Genomic DNA, 23,141 nt, shown 5'->3' with positions numbered 1-23,141 from the left:
ATAACAAATAATGGTATTTGCTAAATAACAGCAATCTGACCTAATAATAGAGCTTCCAAGAAAGTCACCTGTGACTGCGCCACACCAGCCTCTGCACTGGCATTGTGGCAATAATGGATGACAATCCTTAGTCAAAACGTATTTGGACATCCACTAAGACTACCACCAGGAAAAACAAAAAAAAAAACAAAAAAAGATGACTACTATCAAAAAACACCAAAACAAGGGTTTCCCTGGTGTCTCAGGGGTAAATAACCCACCTGCCAATGCAGGAGACATGAATTTGATTCCTGATCCAGGAAGAGCCCACATGCTGCGAAGCAACTAGCCTGTGCCCCACAACTATTGAGCCTGTACTGCAGAGCCAGGGAACCACAGCTAATGAGCCCATGTGCTGCAACCACTGAAGCCCACATACCCTAGAACCCATGGTCTGCAACGAGAGAAGCCATCACAGTGAGAAGCCCTTGCTCTGCAACTAGAGAAAAGCCTGTGCAGCAATGAAGACCCAGTGCAGCCAAAAGTAAATAAATTATAAAACCAAAAAAAGTGTTGGCAAGATATGGAGAAACTGGAACCCTTGTGCACTGTTTGTGGGAACGTTAAATAGTGCACCTGCTATGGAAAATAGAATGGAGATTCCTCAAAAAAATTAAAAATAGAGTTACTGTATGAGCTAGGATTTCCACTTCTGGGTATATAGTCCCAAAAATTGAAAGCAGGTGCTAGAAGAGCTATTTATATATTACATTCACAGCAGCAATTATTCACCATAGCCAAAATCTGGAAATGATCCTAGTGTCCACTGACAGAGGAATGGATAAACAAAATGTGGTGTATACATATAATGGCATAGTATTTAGTCTTTAAAAGGTAGAAAATTTTTATACATGCTTCAACATGATTGAACCTGAGCGGACATTATGGTAAGTGAAATAAACCAACCACAAAAGGATAAATACTATATGATTCCACTTATGTGAGGTTCCTTGCAGTAGTCAGATTCATGAAGACAGGAATAACGATGGTGGGTACCAGGGCTCGGGAGAGAGGGAATGGGGGATTAGTGTTTAAGTATAATGTTTAGTTGAAAATATTCTGGAGATGTGAATGTACTTAATGGTATGCTTTATTTTTTAACTACCAACAACATTCACGGGGGAAAGGATGGCGCGACATGGAAGAGAAAATATAACTTGTTTTACGCTTTACTGGTGGACTGTGCTATTCTTTTCCCTTAGGGAAGCCAGAGTTTACAAGGGGAGACATTCAGGAGGCAATAGTAAAGGTTTGGTTTGTTTGTTTATGGACTGTGGCTTCAGTTGGTTATTAACAGGCTGCCTGTAACAGGGATTGAAGTCTGTTTTACAATGGTCGGGTAAACCTTGGCCTTTCCCATAGGGATCCTGAGCTCTACTTCCGAGAGTTCTATGCTTCCAGCAAATGTTCATAGATTTAAATCGAACGATCTGAGTTACCCTCAGTTATTTGACTTGAGTCTTGAGCCAGCCCCTCCCCCATCCCCACCAAGGAATTAGGAATATGAATTTACTAATAACAAATACTTACATTCCGCTTACTGTTCCAGAGACTGTCCTAAAGCCTTTTAATATATCAACTCATTTAACCCTAAGAATCCTACGAATTCAGTAGTTGCCCATTTTACATAGGAGAAAACTGAGGCACAGAGCGGTAAAGCTATACACCTATTAAGTGGTGGACCTGAGGTTCAAACAGAAAAACCTTCTGGCCCAGCGCTCTTGCTCCTAATTTTTAGGGCCCTGAAGTCCACGACTGGGACGTTAATGACCCTGAAGTGATCTCAAGGTCCTGAATGGAGAATGGAAATTGATGGTGAAGTTTTTCCTTGACTGAGAGCCTGCCTCCCTGCTCCAGCAGTTGCTGGGCTCCTGAGGTCTAACGGTGAAGCAAGGCGAAGGGGCTTGTGGGTTTAAGGTCAAAATTTTTGAAGCTGTGAAGTTTCCCTCCAATTCAGAAGCAGCCCCTTGCTGACGAATCAGCTGCCTAGCCCACAGGTTTTGCTGTCAGTGGAGTTTATAAATGACCAAGACAGGCGAAATGATGTATCATTAAGCTAACATTAAATAACACTGAGCCCTTCATAAATCTTTTTTCTCAGTCGTCCTAAGGCGCGACCCAAGACGAATCTGCAACTCCGGAGTGGCAACCAGGGGGCGGGACGAGCAGCGACCATTTTTGTTTTGCGGCCGTGCGCTCTCAGAGAATCTTGACAAACAGGACCTCACGGAGGAGGTGGGGCCTCTCCGCGGGCGGGGCGGAGCCTGGGGGACGTGATGATTCAAACGGACCAATGAGCTCCGCGCATCTGGCAGGAGCTGCCAATGACCGGTGGTGCTGGGGCGGAGCCCACCGGCCCTAGTGGGTTCGGTAGTCCGGCGGCTTTGGCGCATTTTCGGCTGGTTTGATTCATCCATTTTGAAGAGACTGGGGAGCGGGGGGCTCGTCTGATTAAGGGGCCCTGAACCAGGGAGCGGCGGAGTCTGAGAAGCCAGCAGCTCGGGGCTCGGCGGCAGCGGCCTCCTCGGCCGAAGTTGGGGGGGGTGGGGCGCCGAGCGCGCGGGGTGGGGGGGGTCCTGGTCTTTGGCTCCTCGACTCGGTCCTGTTTCGACAGCGAACATGTCTCGGCCTGTCAGGTCAGTGCGGAGTCCGAGGCCTGGAACGGGCTGGAGGGGGCTGGGGTGAGTGGTGAGGGAGCGGGTGGGGGGGGAGGGCCGAGGCGCAGCGCCGGCCTTCTGCGCGCCGCGCGCGGCCTCCTCCCTTTCGGGCCCCGCGCGCGCCCCTGAGCGCGGGGGGCCTGGCTGGCGCGCGGGGCTGCGCGGGGGCGGCGGCTGCGCGCCCGAGTCGGGCTCCTCCCCGCCCCGCGCCGCTGCAGGGCCTGGGGCCGCGTTGCCGCCTCCCCCACTCGCCGCACTGGGGCGGGCCGGAGGGGGAGGGGTGTGAAGTCGGCGCCCCCGCGCAGGCCCCACCTCCTCGGGGCCGGCCCCGCGGGCTGGGTGGCTTGGCCCGGCCTCGTTGGGGGTTGGGGCAGAGGCGCCGTGGAGCGCCTGCCCCGCGCGGCCCGCGTGGGGGTGGGGGGAGGCGGCCCGTTCTCTCCAGCGGACGGCGTTGCTCCCTGCCGGGCGGGAGGGGCCGCGCTGCTGCGGCGGCCCGCCTCCGTCCTCCAGGGTCTCCGCAGGGCCCCACCTCCCGGATCGGGGCCGGGCGTGGGCGGGACGCGTTCTTTCCCCCTCAGGCGGGAGGAAGAGTTCGGGGCTGGGCCCTGGCGCGGACTGCGGCCTCTGCCCCGCCTGGGGCTTTCTGAGCGGGGTAACCCCCCGCACCTCCCGTCCCGAGTTCGCTCCCGGCCCCCGTCTAGAAATGCCCTTCCTCGGGGAATCGTCCCTGCTCGGAGAGGTGCGGGTCAACTTGCACAGCCCAAATCCCGAGTGCTCGTCCTTCCCGTTACCCGGCTCTCCTCTCACGTGGCCGAACACGTTCGGGTGTGTTTGTAATCTTTTCACCCCCCGAGTAACTTTAATAATAAACGGGCTAGGGTCGGGCAGCCGTTGGACTTCATTCTGAGACTGTCAACAAGTTTGCCGTTCCCCAGCGCCCGGTGGAATCGCCCTCTGCTGTCCTGGCTATTGTATGGAATGTGCCATTTATGGAGGGGTGTGGCTTAATCCAATCTGGTGCGGCCTTAAGAAGGAGCGCTGTTGCTAATAAATGTTATTTTTAACATAATGTCCTTGAGGCTGTCAATGTAAGGATTGGCTACTTGGCGTTGTGTTTTCTGGATAAATAGGTTTCGTTTTTAGGTATTTTAACAGTTTCTTCCCCCTTCTCCATTCCAAGTTTTGTGAGAAACGGAAGTATTTTGACCTAGAGCTGTAAAGGGAGGTTTGGAACCCCGGAAAGGGTTTTTAAACGTTGCACACCGTTCTGTCTCCAGACTAGACTGCCCGCTCCAACTGGTGGTGGTCTGGGACTGCATACTCCTGTGCTCCGGGTGGGCGTGAGGAGAGTGCTCACTACCTACCTGACAGCCTTTCTGCTTAATTTCAACCCGCATCTCTGATACCTTACCATCGCCACCGGAAAGAGTTCTGCCTGCATTTTGGCACGGAGTCTGAGTCGATATTTCAAATTACAGTATGCATACTTTTTTGCATAATAACCGGTGTATCCGGTCAATTTTCAGAGTATTTTCTTTAGGATCAGAACAAACAAGACAATTATCATAATAAAGATTTATTTCACCTGGATTGGATCTTCTGTCTTCTGGAAGTAAATTACTGCGTGATGAAAATGGATTTATTTTTCTCTACCTTCTAACCGCAGTTCACTAGGTTTTGATGACTTTTCACTGTTGCAACTTAACTCCTCTGCCTGAGTTTGTGCCCCCAGATTTATATGTTGGGACAGGAACATCTTTTATCTCTTGAAAACTTGGATTTTTTTTTTAATATCACCAGGTGGGAATAAATACATTAAGCACGTTCTAATGCGTTTTTTGGTAGGCATTGGGATTTGTGCACAACTTTTTTCTTAGTATGTTAAAAGTAATTTTTTTAAGTGTTTATTTGCCCCTAATTGAAGAATGAAGTTAAATATATTGTAGAGTTTTTTGAGTCACTTTCAAATGATTAATTTCAAGCAGCTTGGTTTCTGATTATATATTTAGTGATGAAGCCTCTTTGTAACTGTCTTTTAAGTCTTTTACATACTCTTGATCAATAATAAAGCAGAAATAATTAAACTTGAGTTTGGTGGTTTGTTAAATTTGCAATAAAAAAAGTTCTGTCTTAGGGAAGTGCTTTTATTTCAAGGTGTAATTGAATCTGTTTACTCTAGGGAATGTAACCAAAAATTACAGATGTTGACCCAGTATCAGAATGATCAACTTCGTTTAAAAACAAACCAAAAACCAAAAAAAGCACGTGTTGGATAAGTGTCTTTGCAGCTTAGGGATATGTTTCTGTCCTTAGGCCTGTATATAATTTTGAGGGTTTTCTGGTTTACGTTTTTGACTATTTTAATGTTAACCTAAGCATTTAAAGAAGATTTAGAAATGTACTAATGGCTGCTTGACACCAGTCCTAATGAGTGGAATTGATCAGCTGCGGCAGGATTTTCCACAGATGTGTGCGCCACACATATCTAAGTAGTTTTGTTCAGGCTATATTGTTCTCTTCACCTTTTATAGTATATGACTCACATATAAATGAGAGCTCAAATATTTTAGGTCTTGGATTCAAGTTTATAACATAAAATTACAGTCTTAGAGCCAGAAAGAAATTTAGGCAAATTCATCTTGCAAGTGACTTTATGTGGGGACCTGGACAAGTGAAGTGCCTTGCGTCATCCGATAATACATGCCAATACTGGGCCTAGAACCTAGATTTCTTAATTTCCAGCCCTGCTTACCCTCATCCTCCCCCTTTCCACATAAATGTTCTACCTTCTACCAGATAAGAATTGATGTTACTTGACTGTATGACACTTTGAACTTTTGTTTTTATGACTCTTATCCTTTGGGGTAGGGACTAAAAATGATACTACTTGTAAAAGATGAAACAGAAAGCTCAGAGATTTACTGACTTGCCCAGACTAGAAAGTGGGTTTTTTGAAATTCGGCTTGGTGTATATCTCCAGAGATCCTCTCTTATTGAAAATACTCCCAAGTCACTCAGATCAATCTATTTCTCCTTTCTTCATCTTGTAAGTGTACTTGATATCATGCCTCTTTTTGTTTAGTACTTGAGATTGCAAAGAACCTTTAACATTGAAAGTTAGATGTGAAAGCATAGGCTCTTACTGATAAAACTATTTTTGGTCTTGTTTATACTTTTGTTGAGAATTAACAAGCTTTTCCAAGATTTCAAATTGCTTTATTTTCAAAGAGAATTTTGTTTGGAATGTGTCTGGATTTCTTATTTTTTTTTAAAAACGACACTCTCTTACCGGGAAATTAGTTTCAAAACGGCCTGTTAAAGGGAAAAACTTAGAAACCTGAAAATTTTAGATAGTTTGGATTTTGATACCAAGTATACACCGTGCTAAGTCTACTGTGACTCTAGCTGGCCAAGCTCCTCTGTCCAAGGGATTCTCCAGGCAAGAATACAGGAGTAGGCAGCCATTCCCTTCTCCAAGGGATCTTCCCTACCCAGGCATCAAACCGGAATCTCTTAACGTCTCCTGCTGCATTGCCGAGCTGGTTCTTTACCACTAGCGTCACCTGGAAAGCCCCCAGGTAGACACAGGAAGATACTTAAAAATGTCATATATTAATAAATGTGGTTTTAGATGAGCCTGGTTCCTTGTATCTCATCTTATTCTCTATGTCCAGGATGTGTGTGTGTGCATGTGAAAGAAGTGTGATTTTTATTAACCTTGAATCTGTACATTGTTACTTACATGTCACTTTCCTCTAAAAAGACAAACTCTTTGTAGACTTTACCTTCCAAAATATCTCACATAACTTGCAAAGCCTGAATAATGGAGGAGTTAATTTTGTAACAACACTTAAATACTCAACATTTCCCAACATACATATATTTAATGTGAAAACTATAGTAAGACAACGCTGGGAATTCCCTGGTGGTCTAGTGCTTAGGACTTGATGCTTTAACTTTGATGGCCCAGGTTTGATCCCTATTTGGGAACTTAAGATCCTCCTGCAAGCTATATGGCACAGCCAAAAAAAAAAAAAGTTTTAAGTTTGATTTTAGAGAAATTAAATAAACATTTAAAATAAACATTTACTAAGTATAAATACAGAATCACGTACTCCACTAGAGGATTTCACTTTATCTTGTGTTATCCTTATCACCCTGTAATAGAACATTTTTTTAAATAACAGATGACAAAATAAGTTACAATAGTATGTTACTCAATGTCACAGAACTATCAAACAGAGCCAGTATTTGAACTGAGATTTTCTGAGTACAATGCTGGCATTCATTCTGTGGTACCACTCTTTCCTTCCTAGTGTTTGGCATGAAGATGGGCAAATGCTACTTTATTTAGTCATCTTTAATGGTGAGTGCATTCTGTATGCACCGGTGGTTAAGATTTATATAGAAAATATTTGAGGGGAAATATATGGCCAAAATGTTTTAAATAGCGATCTGTGTTTTTTTCCAACTCAATCTTTAACTTTCAGAGATAAGTTAATTAAAAGCATTTGTTAAGAAAAACAACTAGAAAGAACTTCAGCTTAGTCCAATACCATCTGTTTGAAGTGATAACTTTGAAGTCAAGGAGCTAAGGTGTAGAAATAAAAGTAAAGGTGGATTTAGGCTTCACGAGTCTTATTTAAGTCTCTTCCAGATTTGAATTGTGTTTGATTACACACCGAATGTATTACAGGTCCACAATCCTTAGTTTGAAACCACTGGGGGACTATATGTTTGAGAGAGCAGTATTTTCAAAACTTTTAAGCAGGTAACAAGATTTTAAAAAAGTAAAAGGGTTCCTATACTGAATATATAGTGTACTATCACCAGTCTGGGGTAGTGCTCCTATAATGAAACACATTAATCTCTGGTAAAACCTAGGAATTTTCACACTAAAATTCTAAAAATCCTCTCGTTTGCCCCTCATATATTTACCACCATATACATTATGAAAAAACTTGGTTTTCAGAACTTTTTGAATTTCCAAATCATAGATGAGAGAATGGACCTTTTAACAGTGCAGTTCCTTTCTCAACCTTTAATTTTAGAAAAAATAAAAATCTTGAAACAACTCTTTAAGCAAAGTATATATATTATCCCTACTTTGTATGTGAGGTAGCTGAAACTTAGATAATTCCATAATTGGCCCAGGCGACCTAACCGTTAAGAGGAAGCAGGGATTCCAATAGAAGCTGTGGCCAGTCCGAAGCCAGTGTGATCGGTTCTGTGAGTCACTGCCTCGGGGCATTACTCACGTGGTAGCAGCACACTTTGCCATCTTTGGAGGCCTTTAGTTCATAGCAGGACTTCGGTGGACACGACCAACTGTAGAGTAAGCTGGGGAGGGGTGTGAATGGAGAAGAGGAGAGTCGGGGGCAAGAGTAAGAGAGCATGTGAAGAGGTTCATTAAAGGAAAAGAACACTTGAATGCAGAGGAAAACTTACTGAAGTAGTGTGAGGCTTTTGCGGGAAGAAAATTGCATGGCTTTAAGTGAATACAGTTCATAAGTCGGCATTTTTCCCCTGACCAAAATAAGTGAATGGATTCCAAAACCACCCAAAGGACACCACAGGAAATTAATGGGCTCATTTTACGTATACACATAGATGCAAGAATGCCAAACATAGCTAACTGAAGCTAGTATGTATTAAAAATATCAAGTAGAATATGTCCCAGAAACAAGATGTAGAATCTTTCACTGATTTCATCATATTATTAAACAACCAAAGGAGAAAGACCATAGCATTTGAAAAGGTTCAGCATCAATTATAAAACTCATTAGTATACTACAATTAGTAGGAAATTAAGATTAATAAATTGGAGTTGATTTAACTTGACAAGTTATAAATTAAGGTAAGTGGTTGACTTTTAGTGATTGAAATCATTTAGCAATATAACATTAGTAAGGAGAAAGTAATTTGGAATAAAGAAAGGGAGATTGGTTTATTTATGTTTTTGGTCTGTTTTCCCCAGAAATATAAAAAACAAGGCCACCGTTCTGTGTAGCTCTGGGATACCAACCCAGTTAACATCCACATTACAGCCCATGTGAATGGTGCCTCTCTGGAGTTGAGAGTTAATGATAGGCAGTCACATAGAGTTTGCAAACTTGAGTCACTTGAACTTAATGAAGTTGTTGAGTATCCTGTGAAGTGTTACTTCTGTTTGCCTTTTTAAATTCTTAGCTGCAAAGGGAAATAAACATACCATTCTGGATTATGAAGAAGTGGCTTCTTGGATTGTTGAGTCTAGAAATAGAGACTGCAGTGTTGTAGACAGAGAAAACATTTGATCTAGCACATGACAACTTGATCAAACTGGGGCATCCCTTTGTTTTGTCTCAAAAAATGTATTCCTATCTAGGTTCTAGAAAGTAGAACTGATGTTACAGAATTGCATTGCCATATTTTTAAAATAACTAGTATCTAAATAGTCAGAGGTGTTTGAAAAGCTTTAGGTTGCCAGAGTGTTTCAGCTGGCTGTATTTTCAGGTGCTTCTTAGTATCTTTTGAACTGTGCACCTGTACAGTTACCTGCAGAGCAAGGTGGTCTTCAGGAAGATTTCATCTGTCCAGATAAAATGACCCAGAAAGTGAATTTCTTAAACTAAAACTTAGCTCCACTGAGAAGTAAAAATCCAGCCATCTATTCACTGGGCAGAGATAGCAGACTTTCTTCCACAGAAGCTACAACTGGAAAGATCTATAATAGTATAATAATGAATAAATATAAACTAGAATACTCTTCTGAATACTGCTCTCCCACTGAGTTCTCTAAAATCAGACCGTCAGACTCTGCTGCTTGAGGCTGCATTATTAGAGGGAAACATCACACTCAGCAGGAAAAGCTGTCCTTGATTTACAACTTTAGAGCCTCAAATAAGGACTTCTTGGGCACAAAATTCACATCTACCTTAACTTCTTTGCCAAGAAATAGGACCCAAGGTCCACTTCACAGTCTAAACCTGATGAAGACCCCTTTTCACACAGTCCTACTGTGCTTTGAGCCCATCAAGACACTGATTCATTTAAATTTCACCTAAATTGTACCCTTCCCCAAATCCTTTTCAGTTTTCCTGTTGGGTTAGATGCTCCACAGTTCTGATGTTCCATCATCTTTATGAGTCAGTAAATCTGACTTTCTTAGGCTACAGATTTGTCCCTGATAGTTATTAAGACAACTGGAAGAGTCCGCTGAAGTTTCCAAGACTGCTGCAGACAGGACTCTGCTTGGTAATGTGCTCACCTGAGACCCCTTTAATCTCAGCTGCTTGAGGTTTACTCTTCCTGATTGCATAGTTTTTGCAGTAAACGTACTTTTGGAAATGTTTTCCTATATGGAGGAACTGAATTTATTTTGGGAGTAAGGACTGCCATGTAATAGTTCATATTTATTCACCTGAACTGAAATACTAGCAAGTTGATAAAAGGTTTAGGAGGGAATTGTAATAACTATCTAATATATATCTGGCTCATCATTCACAATGCCTTTATTCTCGTGCAGAAGTTAGAAATTTACTTTTCCCATTTGGAGAACTGAGAACTCTTTACTTGATTTTTTAATTTTTACTTAAAATTTTTTGCTTTCTTGTATCTTGTGAATGGTTTTGAATTCTATTTAATTGTAAAAAGCAGAATGATATGCAGTTAAATCAACATTTCTTAGTCAAAAGGAACATGAAGCTCAAAGATAAGCAATTGTGAGAAATTACTCTGAATTGAATTTATGTATCTCAGCTTCTATGAACTAATTTTCCTACATCCTGAGAAAATTTGGCACATGAATAATCTTGAGAGTTAGGAAAATAGAGGTAAAATGTCCTAAGTTTTAAGGGGAGAGTGGATAGTGATTGGTGATAAGCAGAAATTTTCATATTTAGCCTTGGAGGAGAGTGGAAACTCACTTCAATTTTAAGGGCTGCTCTGTGGAAGAAAGTTGAGAGTTAGACCATGGCAATACCAGGAGCTAGACAATTGGAGCGTGGACTTCAGAGGCAGGTCTCACGGCACTGGAAACTTCCATTATGGAGTTTTCTTAGAATTAGTAGCCTTGGGAGATCATGGAGGCCCTCAGTCAAGCCCTTACAGTACATCCGTTACTAGGATGACGTGTTTGGGGTAAGACTGGGCCAGTGTCAGGCCCAGTAGTTCCAGTGCCTGGTGGTTTATCACCCTTCCCCCTGACCCCCACAGGCCACTAACCTTGGATAGGCTTTATGAGTGCTTAAGGTTAAAAAAGTGATTTTCGTGAAAAGATGAATTAAAGTAGGAAAAAATGTTATACTTTTGTGGCCACAGATTATAACTGTTTCTTGTAAAAGTGAAACTGCTTTGGAAATCAGTATATTCTAAAGCAGTGGCTCTCAAGACATTTTCTATGGGTTCCTGTAAGGAATAGGTTTGACATTGCAGTTTTGTTACATGTAAGAATACAAACACAGAAACAAGCTTCAGGAACTTGCCAGTTATTTAGGTACAGTTTTCTCTAATATTTTCTATTTGCTGCTTTTTCTTTTAAAGAGCTAGTTACAGGGAATTCCGTGGCGGTCCAGTAGTTAAGGCTCAGTGCTCTCACCCCCTGGTCGGGGAGACTAAGATCCCCCACCTGTGTAGCAAAAAAAATAAAATGCTAGTTACACATCAGTAAGGGCTTCACTTTGGAACAACAGACTGGTTCCAAATTGGGAAAGGAGTGCATCAAGGCTGTATATTGTCACCCTGCTTATTTAACTTGTATGCACAGTACATCATGCGAAGTGCCGGACTGGATGAAGCACAGTCTGGAATCAAGATTGTTGGGAGAAATAGCAATAATCTCAGATATGCAGATGACACCACCCTTATGGCAGAAAGCGAAGAGGAACTAAAGAGCCTCTTGATGAAAGAGGAGAGTGAAAAAGTTGGCTTAAAACTCAACATTCAGAAAACTAAGATCATGGCATCCTGTCCCATCACTTCATGGCAAATAGATGGGGAAACAATGAAAACAGTGACAGACTTTATTTTCTTGGGCTCCAAAATCACTGCAGATGGTGACTGCAGCCATGAAATTAAGACATTGTTCCTTGGGAGAAAAGTTATGACAAGCCTAGATAGCATATTAAAAAGCAGAGACATTACTTGGCCAACAGAGGTCCATTTACTCAAAGCTATGGTTTTTCCGGTAGTCATGTGTGGATGTGAAAGTTGGACTATGAAGAAAGCTGAGTGCCAAGGAATTGATGCTTTTAAACTGTGGTGTTGGAGAAGACTCTTGAGAGTTCCTTGGACTGCAAGGAGATCAAACCAGTCAATCTTAAAGGAAATCAGTCCTGAATGTTCATTGGAAGGACTGATGCTGAAGCTCTAATACTTTGGCCACCTGATGTGAAGAACTGACTCATTGGAAAAGACCCTGATGCTGGGAGAGACAAGGTGGAAGGAGAAGGAGATGACAGGATGAGTTGGTTGGATGGCATCACCGACTCAATGAACATAAATTTGAGCAAGCTCCAGGAGTTGGTGATGGACAGGGAGGCCCGGCATGCTGCGGTGCTTGGGGTTGCAGAGAGACGACTGAGCTGCTGAACTAACTGACTGAATGGCTTCCCAGGTGGCTCAGTGGGTAAAGAACCTGCGTACAATGCAGGAGACACAGGAGTTGTGGGTTTGATCCTTGGGTCAGGGAGATCCCCTGGAGGAGGGCATGGCAGCCCACTCTAGTATTCTTGTCTGGAGACTCCCATGGACACAGGAGTCAACAGAGTCGAAAAGAGTTGGACCCGCCCGACTGAAGTGACTGAGTACACTCGCAGGCATACATCCGTAAATTGGCTTCAGGAGCCAATAACAGGTTGTGACTGACAGACTGAAAAACATTGTTCTAGAAATTTACCAGTTACATGATTAGTGAAAAGAGCTATGTTAGCTGTTTCTCAAAACTCAGGTAAACTAAATTCTAGAAAATTAGCTAGGTGTTTCTTCCCTGCATTGACCAGAGAGAGCAGTGTGACTTCTTCAGGGTTACAAATGGAAGGACAGTCTGCTTGAGTGAGCTAAAAAGTGTAAGTTCTTTATAAGTTCTGTCTGGTTTTCCTTGAGAAAATGATTTTGTGCTCTTTAAGTAGTATAAAGCTTACGGTGTCAACAATTAAATGTGTGTTTCTATTTTAAAGTTTGCTTCCTTGCCTGGAATTTGATGTGAACATTTGTTATAGATTAGCATCAGATTTTGTGGCTTTAGTTGTTTTCTCATCTGTAAGGTTAAGAGGGTTAGTAGATCATCTCAAAGGTGTGGTCATTTTCATCTCTGAAATACCGTTCATTCCGTGATAGCTCAGTTGGTAAACAATCCGCCTGCAATGTGGGAGATCTGGGTTCAACCCCTGGGTTTGGAAGAGTCCCTGGAGAAGGGAATGGCTACTCACTCCAGTATTCTGGCCTGAAGAATTCCATGGGGTCGCAAAGAGTTGGGCACGACTGAGTGACTTTCACTTCACTTGATCTCTAGAATGTTATTCAAATATTATTGACTTGGTCTTAGATAGTTGCTGATATAAGAAAGAAAATATATTTTGGGGGTAGAATTACTACTGTTTAGTAGAAGGAAGTTGATGATCAAGAGAGAGGAAGAAAAAAAAATCCTATTGCTTGAGTTAGCCATTTTTGGTGCCAAAAATAGATCTTTTCTTGTTCTTTGTCTAGCTTCCAACTTTACCTTTCAGCTTTGCATTTTGCTGCTGCTAAGTCGCTTCAGTCGTGTCCGACTCTGTGCGACCCCGTAGACAGCAGCCCACCAGGCTCCCCCGTCCCTAGGATTCTCCAGGCAAGAGCACTGGAGTGGGTTGCCATTGCCTTCTCCAATGCATGAAAGTGAAAAGTGCAAGTGAAGTCGCTCAGTCATGTCCGACTCCTAGCGACCCCATGGACCGCAAGCCCACCAGGCTCCTCCATCCATGGGATTTTCCAGGCAAGAGTACTGGAGTTTTGCACTTTATACCAATGCAAAAGTGAGGACTTATCTCAAAGCCCTCTGGTGGTCATCCAAGAATTGGTTCATGTGCAACCAAGTTACCTTTAGAATCTAAATATAGTGATTATATCAGCTTTTAAAATAAGAGCAGGCACATAATTGAAGTTTTTGTGTTCCTATAGTTTCTATTTTAAACATTTGTTTTCCTTACTGAGTTACAGTTCTGTTTTCTAGTATAAATTTTTAGACTTATTTAGATAGAACTCCATGTGATTTGACTGATAGAAATTGATCGAACTTGAATGGTGGATTTAAAATAGCTAGTATTGCTACTTTCCCTGGCCTAAATGGTAACTGGAAACTTTATCATAGAGTTGGAAATAATGTTAAAATACCTATTTTGACATTGCATTTTAGTGAAATGAACAGCAAACTCTTGAACACAATCTTTCTAAATAATACTAGAACCAGACACAATGTTTTTAAGAGGAGTGATTTAATCATGCTGTTCAGATAAATAGTTCAAGAGTGTTGTGTAATCAGGTGGGTTCAAGATTGCAGTGGTATTCTGGATGGAACAGGTTAGTGGTTACAAGAAATAATGGCTACTGTTTATTGGATAATTGTGTGCCTGGCACTCACAGCATCCTTGAGAGACAGCTGTTACTTGTCTTAAAGATGAAGTTCAAAGAGGGGAAGTAACTGGGAGACCCAGGATTTAAACCCAATTTTAAAATCCATGTTTAACTTTTATGCTATATTGAAATTTTTAAATTTAATTTATTTTAATTGGAGGATCATTGCTTTACAATGTCTGTATTGGAAATTTTGTATTGTCCTCCCAGTTTGAGTTTTTGATGTTCATTTTACACTGAAGAATTGGTTTTGGCATTTGATAGTTGCTCCAGCAGTTAAGACTCCATGCTTTCAGTGGCATCATAACATGTTTGTAGTTTTCCTGTGTTGAAAACTAGGATAGAAAAAAATATATTGATATGAAATATGGGACTTCCTTGGTGGTCCAAGGACCTTGGTGGTCTTTGTTGCCAAAGCAGGAGGCTAGATCAAGGAACTAAGTAAGATCCCACATGCCATGCAGCATGGCTAAAAAGAGGAAAATGTACTAAATAATTTTTTGGCTGTGCCAGGCGACTTGCAAGGTCTTAGTTTCTTGACCGAGTATTAAACCCTGGACCACTGCAGTGAAAGTACCAAGTCCTAAGCACTGGACTGCCAGGAAATTCCCCTTTCAAATCTCTTAAATCTAAAATAAAGTTTTTTAGTTTGGAGAAAACTGAATTTTCTTTTGTTGTTAAGAGCAGTGGGATTGAAAGTCTGATAGGTTAAAACCTCCAGTGGCACATACATCCTCCCTTCTGTTGCCCTTTCTCACCCTAATCCTTTGGAAAGGCCAGATCCATTCACTCATAAAACCTGCCTTGAATCTGACGTTCTAAGTGAAGGAGAGACGCCTCTGTCCTCAAGAAGTTCACGTTTAAAAGGGGAGACAGGCATTAGTGGTTTATGTAGTATCAGTAAGGGATTAAAGGTGTTGTAGCTGGTATGAATGAGACTGATAACGAACGAAAGCATTCTAAGCAAGGAAGCTGCAGGACCAGGTGGTTAAAAAAAAAAGAAACCTGATTCTTGGTTGCCTTCTGGTGTTGATTGTTAAGTGGCAAGAAATGAGATCCAAAAAGACTTAAGGAGCTGCTGCTGCTAAGTCGCTTCAGTCGTGTCCAACTCTGTGCGATCCCATAGACGGCAGCCCACAAGGCTCCCCCATCCCTGTGATTATCCAGGCAAGAACACTGGAGTGGATTGCCATTTCCTTCTCCAATTCATGAAAGTGAAAAGTGAAAGTGAAGCTGCTCAATCGTGTCCGACTCTTAGCGACCCCATAGACTGCAGCCTGCCAGGCTCCTCCATCCATGGGATTTTCCAGGCAAGAGTACTGGAGTGGGGTGCCATTGCCTTCTCCAGACTTTGAGGAGATTGGATAATTAACCTCTAGAGTATTTTCTAGAATTAGATTTCTAACAGAGCTCTTAAAATTTGGCCCTAAGAGCAAAAAGTTCAGAAAATATTTGGGTGCCTACCTTTTACCTGTTCTGTAGCACCAGTGGGGACATAAGACATAACTGTTACCTTCAAAGAGCTCACATTAGTGAAGAAAACAAATGGCACAGCAGTATGTGTTAAGCTGTGTGATGCCCAAAAGGATCATTGACTGTTTGAATTTGACAGTCATGTTTTTCATTAAACTTTGGTAATTGTGTTTAATTTCATAGAGCAACTCTTTAGATCTTTCTAGCAACTTAGGTCATCAGTTCCAACAGCTGAGGAACTGGGGCCCAGAGAGTAAGTGATTGGCCTGAAGTTCTAGAACCAGAACCTGGAATTCCTCTCGGCAGATTCTGTATTTATCACTACATAATTCCTTTGTAAAGAGTGTTTCTAGGGATACGCTAGAGAAGTGTAACTATCATTAGCAAGCAGTTAGAAAGTTCTTTATATTGAACCCATACTTAATCTGACCACCAAATGTAACGTGTTTTCCCTTTTGCAAGTTAAAAAAATCCCAATTTATTCAGTTGTTCTTCATATGAAGAAGGAAGAAGGAGGAGAAGAGAATGTCTACCCACTGCAGTATTCTTGCCTGGAGAATCCCCACGGACAGAGAAGCCTGGTGGGCTACAGTCCATGGGGTTGCAGAGAGTCAGACACAACTTAGTGATTTAAGAACCGCAGTGATCCTTTTCCATTATGATTACTTGCCTTTATACAGTATCATAGGCTATGTCTATCGATCCCTGGAAATTGTACCGCATTTTAGCTGCAATTCCACCAGCGTGGATAACCTAAAAGTATTACACCTGCAGTTTCAGAATCTGCACATAATTATTAGAAGTTGAGGTTTGAAACTCCCTCTCCTGGGTCCTTTCCCCCTGCTTCAGTGTCCCATTTTCTTTGATACTAAGTAATGCAAAAAATGGTCGTCTTTGCCTTGGGTTCCTAATGTTGTTTTTCATGGTATCTGTCATTAAAAATCACTATTTTGCTAGAACATGAATATTTACTAGCTCCCCAATAATTTTTTTTTAATTGTGGTAAAGTAGCACATTTACCATCTTACCTTTTCCCCCCGATTCTTTTATATCATTTTATTCATCTGCTTCTGGCTGTGCTGCATCTTCAGTGCTGCGAGGGGGAGCTGCTCGCTAGCTGGGATGCTCGGGCGTCTCTGCGGTGGCTTCTCTGGCTGCAGATCCCAGGCTCTAGGGCTTCCAGGCTTCAAAAATGGTGTACACGGGCCGATAATTGTGGCACACAGACTTAGTTGCGCTGCCACTTGTAGGATTTTCCTGCATCAGGGGTTGAACCCGGCCTCCTGTATTTAAAGGCGGATTCTGTACCACTGAGCCACTGAGAAAGCCCCATCTTAACCATTTTTAAACGTACGGTTCAGTTGTTAAATACATTCACATTTTTGCGCATTCAGTCTCTAGAACTCTTGTAAAACTGAAACGATACACACCATTGACTAATCCACCTTCCTCTACCCCACCCCTGGCAGCCACCGTTCTACTTTTTGTCTCTCTGCATTTGACTAGGTAACTCATGTAAGTGGAATTAATAGTCATGTTTTTTAAATTGACTTTCCTAATAGAATGGTATCTTTAGTATATAAACTCAGTTTCTTAAAACATAGTTACAATATATTTTATGATTTTGCATCTTGACTCATTGAGGCAATAAAGTCAGAAGATAATTCATTATTGGTAGACTTAATGCAAAATTCCTTATGAGTCCTTTTTCTCTCTTAAATCAAGTGTGTGTCCACAGGGCTTCCCTGGGGGCTCAGTGGTAAAAATCCTGCCTGCCAGCCCAGGAGGCATGCGTTTGATTCCAAGTCTGGGAAGGCCCCACATGGCGCACAGTAGCTAAGCGCGGGGCCGCAGCTCATGAGCCTGTAGCTCTCAAGCCCGAAGGTCCTAGTGCCCGTGCGCCATAACACAAAGCCCCCATTTACCCCAGATGGAGGAAAACCTGTGCACAACGGAGACCCAGAACAGCTTGAAAAAACGCAGCTGTACCCTCTTGCACATCTAAGCCCCGAGCATGTGTTCAGACTTCACTCCTACGCTATCGTTTTTGCATATTATATAGACATTGCACCTACACTCGAATCCTGGCCGCCCTGGTTTTCCTTTTAAACGCTGTCTTAATCTATTGTTGTGCTGTCATTTAGCCACTCAGTTGTGTCCCACTCTGTGCGACCCCATAGACTATAGCCCACCAGGCTCCTCCGTCCATGGGATTCTCCAGGCAAGAGTACTGGAGTGGGTTGCCATTGCCTTCTCCAGGGGATCTTCCCCACCCAGGGATCGGACCCCTGTCTCCTGCATTAGGTGGATTCTTTACCACTGAGCAACCTGGGAAGCGTCTTAATCTATAAAACCAGGAATAGTCCTCAGCTTAGGTTTAAGTGCAGTTGGTAGTATGTTTCTCTTAGTTCTTTCAATTCATTTGTTCAATTTCCCCTTAGTTACAGTGCTAAGGTTCTTCAAAATGCCAGGCTGTTTGGATACTAACATGGAAGCTCTTATATCTCTCTCTTAAGGCAGAAATTTTAAACTTCTGGGTTTAGAATATGAAGTAGAAAAATGGGAATTAAATTTGTTTGAGATATTAAAGATGCTTTACCTAGGAAGAAATACTTTTTAAAGTACTTTTAAGTAGGGCTTCCCTGGTGGCTCAGAGGTTAAAGCATCTGCCTGCAATTCGGGAGACCTGGGTCCGATCCCTGGGTCGGGAAGATCCCCTGGAGAAGGAAATGGCAACCCACTCCAGTATTCTTGCCTGGAGAATCCCATGGACAGTGGAGCCTGGTGGGCTATAGTCCACAGGGTCGCAAAGAGTCGGACACGACTGAGCAACTTCACACACACACACACACACACAGTTCTTAAAGCTGAGCACCGAAGAATTGATGCTTTTGTAATGTTGGCAAAGACTCTTGAGAGTCCCTTGAACTGCAGTCAATCCTAAAGGAAATCAGTCGTGAATATTCACTGGAAGGACTGATGCTGAAGCTGAAACTCCAATATTTTGGCAACCAGATGCAAAGAACTGACTTGTTGGAAAAGACCCCGATGCTGGGAAAGACTGAAGGCAGGAGGAGAAGGGGATGACAGAGGATGAGATGGTTGGATGGCATCACTGACTCAATGGACGTGAGTTTGAGCAAGCTCTGAGAGTTGGTGATGGACAGGGAAGACTGGCCTGCTGCAGTCCATGGGGTCGCAAAGAGTCAGACACGACTGAGCAACTGAACTGAAAGGACTTAAAAATCACTGAGCCAAGCAGATACAAAAACTTGTTCCTTTAATAAATGCTCTTTAGGGGAGCTTCCTGGTGGTGTAATGGGTAGGACTCCGTCCAGGCTTTCACTGCTGTGGGATGGGAGCAGAGATCTGCACGCTGTCGGGTGTGGCCCCAAATGCTCTCTAATAAAGAGCATCTTTATATGTCTTGTTTGGCTGTGCCATGTCTTAACTGCAGCATAGGGAATCTAGCTCCCTGACCAGGAACTGAACCTGAGTTCCCTGCATTGGGAGCATTGATTCTTAACTGCTGGACCACCAGGGATGTCCCAAAGAACAGCTTTTGAATGAATCAGTTTCTTCCATTCCCTTCTGTGTAAAGCTTAACTTACAGTCACCATAGTTTGTATATTATAATTGACTGTATTATATTTAAAAGCTAAGACACTTTGCCGTAAAAAAAAAAATTAGTAGTAACCTTATTTATCAGGAATATGTGAATAAAATAACATTTACAGTTTTGGTTTGAGTGCATATGGTATCAGACTCTGTATATAAAGAATATATGGTACTGTGGCTCATTTCTCCATTTTATGTACTCCTGGGAGGTTGTTTTGTTGGAAAGGATGTTATTTGAGCTATCCCTGAGATGAGCACTATAAGAATTATCATTTGAAATACTTTGGTTTTAAGCTATGCTTTCCTATAACACAATGTGCCATTCTTTTGGCTGAGGTGACAGCTTTTTGAAAAATAAATTTCAGAGAGCTAGTTCTAATTCTGTTTATGAAATAGAAATGTGTGTTCTAATATCTTAGAAAAGTCCTATATTTTTATGATCTTGCTTAGAGTCTTTTCTTTTTACAGAAACAGGAAGGTCGTTGATTATTCACAATTTCAGGAATCTGATGATGCTGGTAAGTTTTATGATTTCAGTAAGTAGTAAATTGAACTGATTAGTGGAAGAACACCCAGCTTATTTACACTTTTTTTTTATTCTTTTGAAATAATTTTTAATTTTTAGACTATTTTGACGTATATAAATTACATCAGTCTGTGTCACTCAAAACAAATGTTGAACCTGCATGGATTTTAATTTTTCCTTAGTAAATCATTGACAATAAACACTTCAATAATTTTTTTTCTTACCTAGTTTTGGAGTCTGAAGTTTAAATGTTCGATAATTCTTATACATTGTTTATCAGTTAATATATCTCCTGCTATAATCACGACAAAACTCATACCTTGTAATAGGGAGCGTGTATGTATTTTGCATGATAAAGTAAGATGAGAGTGTTTTGTGAAACACCTTTGTTTTGTGGACTAACTATAGAGAGGCTAGGGTATTGTAAATCTTAGCCATGAAAGGTTTCTTTAGAATATGTCCTTACTCTCATTTTCAAGATGTGTTTACTGTTCTTTTTTTCTTTATTTTTTTAATCTAATTTTACTTGATAAAGATAATACTATATGCTTTGGGGAAATGTGGGAAATACAGCAATGTATAAAGAAGAATAAAAAAAGAACATAACCCAACTTCCCAGAGGCAATACTTGCTAAATGTTTTTGTTTACTCATTTAATCCTTAGCTCAGTCCTATTAAAATGGCGTTATAAGTATTGTTATTTCCATTTTACCGATAAGGAAACTGAGACAGAAATATTATTCAAGGTCCCTTAGCCCTCAAGTAACCTTTTTGTTTAAAAAGGCTTTGGTCTTTTTTTTTCCTTTTAAAAATATAGTTGACATCTTTCTGTAGAATTTTGGATTCTGTGCCTCTCCCAGCTGCCGCTACTTAGCTTTCTTGTGTTATGAAAAGTTTATGCTTGTTAGTGGTTGTATGGTATTCCATAATTTATAATTATTCAACCATTTAATAATTGCTGAAGCTTCGCACTGTTCTCGATCCTCACGATTATATATAATGGTCTAGCGAACAGGTTTGGAAATGGTCACTCTTTAAGGTTTTATGGCACTTTTTAAATTGAGGGTGTTTTCTTCAAGTGTCAGAGTGTGCTATATATGATACTTTAGCTGAAAAGTAATTTGCTTGATAACAGTAATTGTGTTAGGATTGTAGAATTGTTGGTTCTTTACATTCTAAAATGCTTATAATATAACCATGTTACTATAATAGTAAAAATAAATAAATACAAAGATGTGGAAACATTTAAAGGCTTTAACAAATTAAAAGGGTTAAATATAAAATAAGAGATATTTGACTGTGAGTATATTAAAGTATACACACGAGGACTAGAAAGCAATAGGCAAAAATAAAAATGACTGAGTCAAGGTGGAACTAGAGTAGAAAAGATTTTTTTTTTTGTAATGAAAGAAAATTATTTAGGAAATTCTGCCTTCTTAGCTGTTAAACAGCTTGAGAGAATTATCTCAGTAAATACTGTGGTATTTTTGATATGTAAAAATCATAATATAGTTCATTAAATTTGAAAATTTTTATCTTCATAAATAAATTCGATCTTCATAATCTATTTAGATGAAGATTATGGAAGAGATTCAGGCCCTCCAGCTAAGAAAATTCGATCATCTCCCCGAGAAGCTAAAAATAAGAGGCGATCTGGAAAGAATTCACAGGAAGATAGGTAAGAGGCATTGCTAATCCGTTTCTGCCCACACTGCCACCACTCTAAGATGGGGGTGGTCTCTGATCTCTAACCTGGTGGACTCTTCAGTTACTTTGGGAAAGTGCTCTTGGTGGTGTTTTTGTGTGTTTCATATTATCAAAGCATGAAGTGCTTTGATTCTAGAGGTTAGCCTCTTTAAGGTCATGGAGGCTTGCTCAGACTCAACCTGGAGTCTCAAGTGAGCTCTGGGAATGATGGAATGATTTTGTTGCTACTGCAAACCTCTGAACAAAGGCAGAAAGATTGTTTAAGTATGTACTGATAATTTGTTGTCCAAAGATACTATTGGCATTTTCACTGTAGAAAGAGCGAAGAATAAGTGACCTTTCCTATTCAGAAAATCACTGGCACAAATCACTGACAGAACTATAACTAAAGCTTATAGAATCTTAAGTTGCTTTGCCTGCTGAGTATTATATAATCAATCCTACTTTGTTTAAATAATTTAATCATTTTGAGCTGTTCCCTTTCCCTTCGTTTTATAAATGAGTTCAGATGAGTTATATTTTTAACTGTAATTGCCTCACATGACCAAGGAACAGTAGCTTTCATCTCTGCTCTTATAGGTATACATGTAAGCTCTCAAATTCAGTGTAGTATAACTATACCAAGACCTTCTTGATGGTGGTGGTGATGATAGTTACCATTTAAGATTATTATGTGCTAGTATCTATTATGTGCTAATTTATAATCATTATCATTTAATTCTCACAAAACCTTTATTAGGGTAAGTAACATTAACTCAGAGGACTCGGTGATTTATCTAAGGACTGGCAAATGAACCAGCAGGTTTTGAAACCATGTCTACTGGACTCCAAAATCCATTTTTTTAGCCATTAGACTACACCACTTCCAAACAATACTATTAAGTATGAGCATTTCGAAGAAATGAAATGATAATTCTCATTAGTTCTTCTAAGATATTTACTTTTGAGCACTGAAATCAGTATAACAAAGCCCTGAGTAGAAGTCTTTCATTCTGAATTCACAGAAAGCTAAATTTAATACATTCACCTAGCATTTTCTGTTTGCTTGAGTCACTAACCTCTAATATTTTATTTCCTGGAGAATTTCAGAAATGTGGAAAATATTTTAGGAAAAATAAGATAAAATTTTACTGTAGGAAGATAACTCTTCCATAGTTTCATTAATATATCTCTCTAATCCAGGTTTTTAAAATAATTTTTTTTTGATGTGAACTATTTTTAAAGTCTTTATTGAATTTGTTACAGTATTGCTTCTGTTTCATGTTTGGTGTTTTTTTTGGTCACAAGGCTTCCACACCCCATGCATTGGAATGCGAGGTCCTAACCATTGGGCCGTCAGGGAAGTCTGTACTCCAGTTTCATACAGCAGTCCGACTTAGAACTGTCTTTTACTGTATTTATTTTATTGTATTTTTCCTAGGAATGAGCATCTTCATTGCCTATCATGTCTCATCAATATAATTGATATCTAGACTACATTTTTCATTGTTGTAATCATTTGGTTTTATTACTCTCTCCTATGTGTCCAAAAA

At 40.9% G+C, this 23,141-nt stretch overlaps 1 protein-coding gene across 2 annotated transcripts in view; it reads left to right on the top strand.

The window, feature by feature from the left end:
* The first annotated feature begins 2,450 nt into the window (after nucleotides 1–2,450).
* Nucleotides 2,451–23,141, top strand: part of NUCKS1 (nuclear casein kinase and cyclin dependent kinase substrate 1) — a 32,076-nt gene continuing 11,385 nt past the window's right edge. For both annotated transcript variants that reach the window (XM_015099136.4, XM_015099134.4), the window contains exons 1-3: nucleotides 2,451–2,675; nucleotides 19,845–19,894; nucleotides 21,475–21,580. In XM_015099136.4, coding sequence (XP_014954622.1) covers nucleotides 2,659–2,675; nucleotides 19,845–19,894; nucleotides 21,475–21,580 — 173 coding nt within the window. In that variant the 5' untranslated portion in view covers nucleotides 2,451–2,658. The remainder of the gene's footprint in view (nucleotides 2,676–19,844; nucleotides 19,895–21,474; nucleotides 21,581–23,141) is intronic.

This window comes from Ovis aries, chromosome 12, assembly GCF_016772045.2.
Source record: "Ovis aries strain OAR_USU_Benz2616 breed Rambouillet chromosome 12, ARS-UI_Ramb_v3.0, whole genome shotgun sequence".
NCBI classification, from domain to species: domain Eukaryota; kingdom Metazoa; phylum Chordata; class Mammalia; order Artiodactyla; family Bovidae; genus Ovis; species Ovis aries.
This window is presented reverse-complemented; position numbering and strand designations above follow the sequence as displayed.